The sequence below is a fragment of the Meleagris gallopavo genome, unplaced genomic scaffold, assembly GCF_905368555.1.
Source record: "Meleagris gallopavo unplaced genomic scaffold, MGAL_WU_HG_1.1 scaffold_8, whole genome shotgun sequence".
NCBI classification, from domain to species: Eukaryota; Metazoa; Chordata; class Aves; order Galliformes; family Phasianidae; genus Meleagris; species Meleagris gallopavo.
In genome coordinates, this window is record NW_028147022.1 from 92,661 (window position 1) to 104,287 (window position 11,627).

General features: G+C 59.8%; 1 protein-coding gene across 1 annotated transcript; it reads left to right on the forward strand.

The window, feature by feature from the left end:
• The first annotated feature begins 969 nt into the window (after positions 1 to 969).
• On the forward strand, positions 970 to 9,798 carry LOC146541967 (violet-sensitive opsin). The gene is made up of 3 exons (XM_085215183.1): positions 970 to 1,315; positions 7,373 to 7,541; positions 9,741 to 9,798. The coding sequence occupies exons 1-3, from the start codon at positions 970 to 972 to the stop codon at positions 9,796 to 9,798; spliced, it is 573 nt and encodes a 190-aa protein (XP_085071309.1).
• Positions 9,799 to 11,627: the final 1,829 nt, after the last annotated feature.

Consider the following 11,627-nt stretch of genomic DNA (forward strand, 5'->3'; position numbering starts at 1 on the left):
ACCACCACCCCCCATCACCACCCCATACCACCACCCCCCATCACCACCCCATACCACCACCCCCCATCACCACCCCATACCACCGCCCCCCATCACCACCCCATATCACAGCCTCCCCGATAGCCACCCCCATCTCTGCCCCCCATCTCTGCTCCCCATCTCCACCCCATTCTCCCTAAAAGCCACCCCACACCACCACCCCCCATCACCACCCCATATCACCACCCCCCATCACCACCCCATACCACCGCCCCCCATCTCCACCCCTTTCTCCCCGAAGGCCACCCCATACCACCGCCCCCCATCACCACCCCATATCACAGCCTCCCCAATAGCCACCCCCATCTCTGCCCCCCATCTCTGCTCCCCATCTCCACCCCATTCTCCCTAAAAGCCACCCCACACCACCACCCCCCATCACCACCCCATATCACCACCCCCCATCACCACCCCATACCACCGCCCCCCATCTCCACCCCTTTCTCCCCGAAGGCCACCCCATACCACCGCCCCCCATCACCACCCCATACCGCCGCCCCCCATCACCACCCCATACCACCACCCCCATCACCACCCCATATCACAGCCTCCCCAATAGCCACCCCCATCTCTGCCCCCCATCTCTGCCCTCTGATCTCCACCCCATTCTCCCTTAAAGCCACCCCAAACCACCACCCCCCATCACCACCCCATATCACCACCCCCCATCACCACCCCATACCACCGCCCCCCATCACCACCCCATACCACCACCCCCCATCACCACCCCATACCACCGCCCCCCATCACCACCCCATACCACCACCCCCATCACCACCCCATACCACCACCCCCCATCTCCACCCCTTTCTTCCTGAAGGCCACCCCATACCACCACCCCCCATCACCACCCCATTCTCCCCACCAGCCTCCCCCCACCACTGCCCCCACCCCCCCCCCCCCCTCCCCCCACACCCCCGACCCGCCGCCATGTCCTCGGACGACGACTTCTACCTGTTCACCAACGGCTCGGTGCCGGGTCCGTGGGACGGCCCTCAGTACCACATCGCCCCCCCGTGGGCGTTCTACCTGCAGACGGCCTTCATGGGCTCCGTGTTCGCCGTGGGGACCCCCCTGAACGCCGTGGTGCTGTGGGTCACCGTGCGCTACAAGCGCCTGCGCCAGCCCCTCAACTACATCCTGGTCAACATCTCGGCCAGCGGCTTCGTCTCCTGCGTCCTCAGCGTCTTCGTCGTCTTCGTGGCCAGCGCCCGCGGATACTTCGTCTTTGGGAAGAGGGTCTGCGAGCTGGAGGCATTCGTCGGCACCACCGGGGGTATGGGGGGGCTGTGGGGTGGGGTTGGGGGCTGTAGGGGCTGTAGGGTCTGTGTCGTTCTCGTGGGCTTCCTCCCATGGGGTTGTTCCCATAGGGTTGGTTGGGTGGTGGACCTCATGGCGTTGATTGGGTGGTGGTTGACCTCATGGGGTTGGTTGGGTGGTGGTTGATCCCATAGCGTTGATCCCATGGGGTTGGTTGGGTGGTGGTTGACCCCATAGTGTTGATCTCATGGGGTTGGTTGGGTGGTGGTTGACCCCATAGCGTTGACCCCATGGGGTTGATTAGGTGGCGGTGGAGCCCACAGCTTTGACTGTTTGGGGAGGGTTGCGAGCTGGAGGACCCCATATCGTCGACCCCATGGGGGGGGTGGGGTGGTGGTTGGGGCTGTAGGGTTGGTCCCATGTGTCGTTCTCGTGGTGCTTCCTCCCATGGGGTTGATTCCATAGGGTTGGTTGGGTGGTGGTTGACCTCATGGCGTTGATCTCATGGGGTTTGTTGGGTGGTGGTTGACCCCATAGCGTTGATCCCATGGGGTTGGTTGGGTGGTGGTTGACCCCATAGCGTTGATCCCATGGGGTTGATTAGGAGGCGGTTGATCCCATAGCGTTGACCCCATGGGGTTGGTTGGGTGGTGGTTGATCCCATAGCGTTGATCCCATGGGGTTGGTTGGGTGGTGGTTGATCCCATAGGGTTGATCCCATGGGGTTGGTTGGGTGGTGGTTGATCCCATAGGGTTGATCCCATGGGGTTGGTTGGGTGGTGGTTGATCCCATAGGGTTGATCCCATGGGGTTGGTTGGGTGGTGGTTGATCCCATAGCGTTGATCCCATGGGGTTGGTTGGGTGGTGGTTGACCCCATAGCGTTGATCCCATGGGGTTGATTAGGAGGCGGTTGATCCCATAGCGTTGACCCCATGGGGTTGGTTGGGTGGTGGTTGACCCCATAGCGTTGATCTCATGGGGTTGGTTGGGTGGTGGTTGACCCCATAGCGTTGATCCCATGGGGTTGGTTGGGTGGTGGTTGACCCCATAGCGTTGACCCCATGGGGTTGGTTGGGTGGTGGTTGACCCCATAGCGTTGATCCCATGGGGTTGGTTGGGTGGTGGTTGACCCCATAGCGTTGATCCCATGGGGTTGATTAGGAGGCGGTTGACCCCATAGCGTTGACCCCATGGGGTTGGTTGGGTGGTGGTTAACCCCATAGCGTTGATCCCATGGGGTTTGGTTGGGTGGTGGTTGACCCCATAGCGTTGATCCCATGGGGTTGGTTGGGTGGCGGTTGATCCCATAGCGTTGACCCCATGGGGTTGGTTGGGTGGCGGTTGATCCCATAGCGTTGACCCCATGGGGTTGGTTGGGTGGTGGTTGACCCCATAGCGTTGATCCCATGGGGTTGGTTGGGTGGTGGTTGACCCCATAGCGTTGATCCCATGGGGTTGGTTGGGTGGTGGTTGACCCCATAGGGTTGATCCCATGGGGTTGGTTGGGTGGTGGTTGATCCCATAGGGTTGATCCCATGGGGTTGGTTGGGTGGTGGTTGATCCCATAGGGTTGATCCCATGGGGTTGGTTGGGTGGTGGTTGACCCCATAGGGTTGATCCCATGGGGTTGGTTGGGTGGTGGTTGATCCCATAAGTGTTGACCCCATAGGGTTGGTTGGGTGGTGGTTGATCCCGTAAGGATTGACCCCATAGGGTTGGTTGGGTGGTGGTTGATCCCATAAGTGTTGACCCCATAGGGTTGGTTGGGTGGTGGTTGATCCCATAAGGGTTGACTCCATAGGGTTGGTTGGGTGGTGGTTGACCCCATAAGGGTTGATCCCATAGGATTGTTTGGGTGGTGGTTGACCCCATAGCGTTGATCCCATGGGGTTGGTTGGGTGGTGGTTGATCCCATAGCGTTGACCCCATAGGGTTGGTTGGGTGGTGCTTGATCCCATAGGGTTGACTCCATAGGGTTGGTTGGAAGGTGATTGATCCCATAAGGGTTGACCCCATAGGATTGTTTGGGTGGTGGTTGACCCCATAGCGTTGATCCCATGGGGTTGGTTGGGTGGTGGTTGACCCCATAGGGTTGATCCCATAGGGTTGGTTGGGTGGTGGTTGACCCCATAAGCGTTGATCCCATGGGGTTGGTTGGGTGGTGGTTGATCCCGTAAGGATTGACCCCATAGGGTTGGTTGGGTGGTGCTTGATCCCATAAGGGTTGACCCCATAGGGTTGGTTGGGTGGTGGTTGATCCCATAAGGGTTGACTCCATAGGGTTGGTTGGGTGGTGGTTGACCCCATAGGTTGATCCCATAGGATTGTTTGGGTGGTGGTTGACCCCATAGCGTTGATCCCATGGGGTTGGTTGGGTGGTGGTTGACCCCATAGGGTTGATCCCATGGGGTTGTTGGGTGGTGGTTGATCCCATAAGGGTTGACCCCATGGGGTTGGTTGGGTGGTGCTTGATCCCATAAGGGTTGACTCCATAGTGTTGGTTGGAAGGTGATTGATCCCATAAGGGTTGACCCCATAGGGTTGGTTGGGTGGTGGTTGATCCCATAGGGTTGACCCCACAGGGTTGGTTGGGTGGTAGCTTTCCCCATAGAGTTGCCCCCATAGGGTTGACCCCATAGGAGTATGTTGGGTAGAGGCTGACCCCATAGAGTTGTCCCCATACATTGACCCCGTAGGGACCAGTTGAGTGGTGGTTGACCCCATAGGTTTGTCCCTATAGGGCTGATCCCGAGGGTGGTGGTTGACCCCATGGAGTTGTCCCCATCGGGTTGGCCCTCTGTTTTGCTGTCCCTATAGAACTCACGTTCAAGGGCTGCCCCATAAGGCCGGTGGCGTCTGTCTGTCCGTCTGTCCCTATGGGTCTTATAGGGTGCTCGCTGACCCTACTGGGTGGTGACATCTGTCCCTATGGGGCCGTTGCTCTCTGTGAGCCCCATAGGGCGGTGCTGAATGTTGATCCCATAGGGCGGTGCTGTATGTGGGTCCCATAGGGCAGTGCTGAATGTTGATCCCATAGGGCGGTGCTGTATGTGGGTCCCATAGGGCCACTGCTCTCTGTGGGTCCCATAGGGCGGTAACACATGTGGGTCCCATAGGGCGGTGACACATGTGGGTCCCATAGGGCGGTGCTGTATGTGGGTCCCATAGGGCCACTGCTCTCCGTGGGTCCCATAGGGCTGGTGACACATGTGGGTCCCATAGGGCAGGTGCTGAATGTTGATCCCATAGGGCGGTGCTGTATGTGGGTCCCATAGGGCCACTGCTCTCCGTGGGTCCCATAGGGCTGGTGACACATGTGGGTCCCATAGGGTGGTGCTGTATGTGGGTCCCATAGGGCCACTGCTCTCTGTGGGTCCCATAGGGCAGGTAACACATGTGGGTCCATAGGGTGGTGAACATGGGTCCCATAGGGCTGGTGACACATGTGGGTCCCATAGGCGGTGCTGTATGTGGGACCATAGGGTGGTGACACATGTGGTCCCATAGGGCTGGTGACACATGTGGGTCCCATAGGGCGGTGCTGTATGTGGGACCCATAGGGCTGGTGACACATGTGGGTCCCATAGGGCGTGCTGTATGTGGGTCCATAGGGCTGTGACACATGTGGGTCCCATAGGGCGGTGCTGTATGTGGGATCCCATAGGTGGTGCTGTATGTGGGTCCCATAGGCGTGCTGTATGGGGTCCCATAGGGCGGTGCTGTATGTGGGACCCATAGGGCTGGTGACACATGTAGGTCCCATAGGGCGGTGCTGTATGTGGGTCCCATAGGGCACTGCTTCTGTGGGTCCCATAGGTGGTGACACTGTGGGTCCCATAGGGCGGTGCTGTATGTGGGTCCCATAGGGCCTGCTCTTGTGGGCCCATAGGGCTGGTGACACATGTGGGTCCCATAGGGCGGTGCTGTATGTGGGTCCCATAGGGCCACTGCTCTCGTGGGTCCCATAGGGCTGGTGACACATGTGGGTCCCATAGGGTGGTGCAATGTGGGTCCCATAGGGCCGGTGCTCTGTGGGTCCCATAGGGCGGTGCACATGTGGGTCCCATAGGGGGTGCTGTATGTGGGTCCCATAGGGCCACTGCTCTCCGTGGGTCCCATAGGGCAGGTGCACATGTGGGTCCCATAGGGCATGGTGCACAGTCTGTCCTAGGTCGTCCGCTTGGTCCCCATAGGGCGGTGCCAACGTCCTGTCTGTCTGTCCATGTGTCCCATAGGGGGCCACATCGCTCTCTGCGTGGTCTCCCCATAGGGCAGGTGCCACATGTTGGGTCCCACAGGGCAGGTGCCACACGTCTGTCTGTCTGTCCGCTGTCCCCATAGGGCAGGTGACACACGTCTGTCTGTCTGTCCCTGCCTTGGTCCCATAGGGCAGGTGCCACATGTCTGTCTGTCTGTCCGCTGTCCCCATAGGGCAGGTGCCACATGTCTGTCTGTCTGTCCGTTGTCCCCATAGGGCAGGTGCCACACGTCTGTCTGTCTGTCCGTTGTCCCCATAGGGCAGGTGCCACACGTCTGTCTGTCTGTCCATTGTCCCATAGGGCAGGTGCCACACGTCTGTCGTCTGCCCGTGGTCCCACAGGCAGGTGCCACACGTCTGTCTGTCTGTCCGCTGTCCCCATAGGGCAGGTGCCACACGTCTGTCTGTCTGTCCATTGTCCCCATAGGGCAGGTGCCACACGTCTGTCCGTCTGCCTGTTGGTCCCACAGGGCAGGTGCCACACGTCTGTCTGTCTGTCCGCTGTCCCCATAGGGCAGGTGCCGCACGTCTGTCTGTCTGTCCATCATCCCCATAGGGCAGGTGCCACACGTCTGTCTGTCTGTCCATCATCCCCATAGGGCAGGTGCCACATGTGGGTCCCACAGAGCAGGTGCCACACGTCTGTCTGTCTGTCCATTGGTCCCATAGGGCAGGTGCCACACGTCTGTCTGTCTGTCCATTGTCCCCATAGGGCAGGTGCCACACATCTGTCTGTCTGTCCATTGTCCCCACAGGACAGGTGCCACACATCTGTCTGTCTGTCCATCGTTCCCACAGGGCAGGTGCCACATGTCTGTCTGTCTGTTGTCCCCATAGGGCAGGTGCCACATGTGGGTCCCACAGGGCAGGTGACACACGTCTGTCTGTCTGTCCGTTGTCCCCATAGGGCAGGTGACACATATGGGTCCCACAGGGCAGGTGCCACACGTCTGTCTGTCTGTCCATTGGTCCCATAGGGCAGGTGCCACACATCTGTCTGTCTGTCCGTTGTCCCCACAGGACAGGTGCCACACATCTGTCTGTCTGTCCATCGTTCCCACAGGGCAGGTGCCACATGTCTGTCTGTCCGTTGTCCCCATAGGGCAGGTGCCACATGTGGGTCCCACAGAGCAGGTGCCGCACGTCTGTCTGTCTGTCCGCTGTCCCCATAGGGCAGGTGCCACACGTCTGTCTGTCTGTCCGTTGTCCCCATAGGGCAGGTGACACATGTGGGTCCCACAGGGCAGGTGCCACATGTCTGTCTGTCTGTCCGCTGTCCCCATAGGGCAGGTGCCGCACGTCTGTCTGTCTGTCCATCGTTCCCATAGGGCAAGTGCCACACGTCTGTCTGTCTGTCCGTTGTCCCCATAGGGCAGGTGCCACACGTCTGTCTGTCTGTCCATTGTCCCCATAGGGCAGGTGCCACACGTCTGTCTGTCTGTCCGTTGTCCCCATAGGGCAGGTGACACATGTGGGTCCCACAGGGCAGGTGCCACACGTCTGTCTGTCTGTCCGCTGTCCCCATAGGGCAGGTGCCGCACGTCTGTCTGTCTGTCCGTTGTCCCCATAGGGCAGGTGACACATGTGGGTCCCACAGGGCAGGTGCCACATGTCTGTCTGTCTGTCCGCTGTCCCCATAGGGCAGGTGCCACACGTCTGTCCGTCTGCCTGTTGGTCCCATAGGGCAGGTGCCACACATCTGTCTGTCTGTCCGTTGTCCCCATAGGGCAGGTGCCACACGTCTGTCCGTCTGCCTGTTGGTCCCACAGGGCAGGTGCCACCCGTCTGTCCGTCTGTCTGTCCGTTCCCGCAGGGCTGGTGACCGGCTGGTCCCTCGCCTTCCTGGCCTTCGAACGCTACATCGTCATCTGCAAACCCTTCGGCAATTTCCGCTTCAGCTCCCGGCACGCGCTGCTGGTGGTGGTCGCCACGTGGCTCATCGGGGTCGGCGTCGGCCTGCCGCCCTTCTTCGGCTGGAGCCGGTGGGGGCCGGGGGGGGGGGGGGGGGGCGGGGGGGGATGGGGGGGACGTGGGGCGGCTGTGGGGTCTTGCGGGGGGCTGTGGGGGAGATTGGAGGCATTATGGGGGTGTTAGGGGGGTTATGGGGGGGAGATTGGGGAGTTTGGGGGGGTTGTGGGGGTGTTGGGGGGGGTTATGGGGGAGATTGGGGAGTTTGGGGGGATTATGGGGGTGTTGGGGGGGGGTTTGGGGGAGAATGGGAGTTTGGGGGGTTATGGGGTGTTGGGGGGGGCTATGGGGGAGATTGGGGAGTTTGGGGGGATTATGGGTGTTGGGGGGTTATGGGGGAGATTGGGGAGTTTGGGGGATTATGGGGTGTTGGGGGGTTATGGGGGAGATTGGGGAGTTTAGGGGGATTATGGGGGTGTTGGGGGTTATGGGGTGGATTGGGGGTGGGTGTTGGGGGAGTTGGATGGGGGTTTGGTGGGGGGTTATGGGGGATTGGGGAGTTTGGGGGGGGTTGGGGGGTTGGGGGGTTATGGGGGAGATTGGGGAGTTTGGGGGGATTGGGGGTTTGGGGGGTTATGGGGAGATTGGGGAGTTTGGGGGGATTGTGGGGGTGTTGGGGGGGTTATGGGGAGATTGGGGAGTTTGGGGGGGTTATGGGGGTGTTGGGGGGTACTGGGGAGAGATTGGGTGTTGGGGGTTAGGGGGGTTATGGGGAGATTGGGATTGGGGGTATGGGGTGGGGGGGTTATGGGGAGATTGGGGGTTTGGGGGGATTATGGGGGTTTGGGTTATGGGGAGATTGGGGAGTTTGGGGGATTATGGGGTGTTGGGGGGTTATGGGGGAGATTGGGGAGTTTGGGGGGGTTATGGGGTGTTGGGGGGTTATGGGGGAGATTGGGGAGTTTGGGGGGTTGTGGGGTGTTGGGGGGGTTATGGGGAGATTGGGAGTTTGGGGTTGGGGGTTATGGGGGTGGGGGGATGGGAGGAGACTGGGGTGTTTGGGGGGATTGTGGGGTTATGGGGGAGATTGGGGAGTTTGGGGGGGTTATGGGGTGTTGGGGGGGGTTATGGGGGAGATTGGGGAGTTTGGGGGGTTGTGGGGGTGTTGGGGGGGTTATGGGGGAGATTGGGGAGTTTGGGGGGATTATGGGGTGTTGGGGGGTTATGGGGGGAGATTGGGGAGTTTGGGGGGATTATGGGGGTTGGGGGGTTATGGGGGAGATTGGGAGTTTGGGGGGATTGGGGGTGTTGGGGGGGTTATGGGGAGATTGGGGAGTTTGGGGTTTGGGGGTGTTGGGGGTTATGGGGGAGATTGGGAGTTTGGGGGGGTTATGGGGTGTTGGGGGGGATGGGGGGAGATTGGGGTGTTTGGGGGTTGGGGGGTTATGGGGGAGATTGGGGTTTGGGGGGAATATGGGGTGTGTTGGGGGGGTTATGGGGGAGATTGGGAGTTTGGGGGATTATGGGGTTGGGGGGTTATGGGGGAGATTGGGGAGTTTGGGGGATTATGGGGGTGTTGGGGGGGTTATGGGGGATTGGGGAGTTTGGGGGGGTTATGGGGTGTTGGGGGGTTATGGGGGATTGGGGAGTTTGAGGGGGTTGTGGGGGTGTTGGGGGCGGTTATGGGGGGGAGATTGGGAGTTTGGGGGGGTTATGGGGGGTTGGGGGGGTGGGGAGGAGATGGGGTTTTGGGGGGATTATGGGGGTTATGGGGGAGATTGGGGAGTTTGGGGGGATTATGGGGGTGTTGGGGAGTTATGGGGGAGATTGGGGAGTTTGGGGGGATTATGGGGGTGTTGGGGGGGTTATGGGGGAGATTGGGGAGTTTGGGAGGGTTATGGAGGTGTTGGGGGGCTAGGGGGGAGACTGGGTTATTGGGGGGATTATGGGGGTGTTGGGGTATGGGGTTGGGGTTTGGGGGGATTATGGGGTGTTGGGGTTGGGGGAGTGGTTTGGGGGGGATTATGGTGTGGGGCTAGGGGATGGGGTTTGGGGGATTAGGGTGTTGGGGGGCTATGGGGAGATTGGGAGTTTGGGGGATTATGGGGGTGTTGGGGTGAGATGGGAGTTTGGGAGGATTATGGGTGTTGGGCTAGGGGAATGGGATTGGGGATTATGGGTGTTAGGGGGGTTATGGGGAGATTGGGGGTTTGGGGGGATTATGGGGGTTAGGGGTGAGATTTGGGAGTTTGTGGAGGATTATGGGCTGTTAGGGGCATTATGGGGGAGATTGGGGAGTGTGGGGGGATTATGGGGCTGTTGGGGGGCTAGGGGGCTATGGGAGGATTGGGGGTTTGGGGGCATTATGGGGTGTTATGGGGGGTTATGGGGAGACCGGGGAGTTATGGTGGGATTATGGGGGTGTTAGTGGGAGATATGGGGGCTATGGGGGTGTTGGGGGCGGTTATGGGGGCTGTGGGGAGATTGAGGAGTTTGGGGGGGATTATAGGGGTGTTAGTGGGGGTTATGGGGGAGAGTGGGGAGTTTCAGGGGGGAGATTATGGGGGTGTTGGGGGGATTATGGGGGAGGTTGGGGAGTTTGGGGGACATTGTGGGCATGGTGGGGGGTGGGGGGGGGGTTATGGAGGAGATTGAGGGTTGTGGGGGGATTATGGGGGCGTTCTGGGGGGGTTTTGGGGGGGGTAGGGGGGAGATTGGGGGGATTAAGGGGTGTTATGGGGGGTTATGGAGGGTTAAGGGGGAGATTTTGGGGTGAGGAGATTATGGGGGCGTTCTGGGAGGTTATGGGGGTTATGGGGGTTTAGAGGGGAGATTGGGGGAGAGATTGTAGAGGGTTGGGGGGGGCTATGGGGGAGATTGGGGGGTGGGAGGATTATGGGGGTGTTATGGAGGGTTAGGGGGAGATTTTGGGTGGGGGGGGCATATGGGGTTATATGGAGGGTTAGGGGGAGATTGGGGGGATTATGGGGATGTTATGGGGGGTTATAGGGGTTATGGGGGTTTAGAGGGGAGATTGGGGGTGGGGGGATTATGGGGATGTTGGGGGGGCTATGGGGGAAATTGGGGAGTTTGGGGGATTATGGGGTGTTATGGGGGTTATGGAGGGTTAGGGGGGAGATTTTGAGGTGGGGGGAATATGGGGGTTATATGGAGGGTTAGGGGGGAGATTGGGGGATTATGGGGGTGTATGGGGGATTATGGAGGGTTAGGGGGAGATTTTGAGGTGAGGGGATTAGGGGGGTGTTATGGAGGGTTATGGGGAGATTGGGGGGATTATGGGGGTGTTACGGGGGGTTATGGGGGTTATGGGGGTTTAGAGGGGAGATTGGGGGAGAGATTGTAGAGGACTGGGGGGAGCTATGGGGAGATTGGGGGTGGGGGGATTATGGGGGTGTTATGGAGGGATAGGGGGGAGATTGGGGAGTTTGGGGGGGATTATGGGGGTGTTATGGGGGGTTAAGGGGGAGATTTTGGGGTGGGGGGAATTATGGGGTTTATGGAGGGTTGGGGGGAGATTGGGGGATTATGGGGGTGTTATGGAGGGTTGGGGGGAGATTTTGGGGTGGGGGGATTATGGGGGTATTATGGAGGGTTAGGGGGGAGATTTGGGGTGGGGGGATTATGGGGGTGTTATGGAGGGATAGGGGGGAGATTGGGGGGTGGGGGATTATGGGGGTGTTATGGAGGATTAGGGGGGAGATTGGGGGTGGGGGGATTATGGGGGTGTTATGGAGGGTTAGGGGGGAGATTGGGGGGTGGGGGGATTATGGGGGTGTTATGGAGGGTTAGGGGGGAGATTTGGGGTGGGGGGATTATGGGGGTATTATGGAGGGTTAGGGGGAGATTTTGGGGTGGGGGGATTATGGGGGTGTTATGGAGGGATAGGGGGGAGATTGGGGGTGGGGGGATTATGGGGGTGTTATGGAGGATTAGGGGGGAGATTTTGGGGTGGAGGATTATGGGGGTGTTATGGAGGGTTGGGGGGGTTATGAGAGAGCTATGGGAATTCTATTAGGTTCTGTGGGGGGGCTCTGGGGTATTTTGTGAGGGTTATAGGGAGGTGTGGGGGGGCTGTGGGGGTTATTGAGAGCAATGGGGGATTATGGGGCGTTATGGGGTTTATGGGGGGGCTATGGCGG

Excerpts from the sequence above, each read along its gene's own strand:
- LOC146541967 (XM_085215183.1), top strand. The coding sequence starts at position 970 with ATGTCCTCGGACGACGACTTCTACCTGTTCACCAACGGCTCGGTGCCG. Across the intron at positions 1,316-7,372 it reads ATTCGTCGGCACCACCGGGG|GGCTGGTGACCGGCTGGTCC; the intron begins GTATGGGGGGGC and ends CCGTTCCCGCAG. Across the intron at positions 7,542-9,740 it reads CCCTTCTTCGGCTGGAGCCG|GGGCATTATGGGGGAGATTG; the intron begins GTGGGGGCCGGG and ends ATGGGCTGTTAG.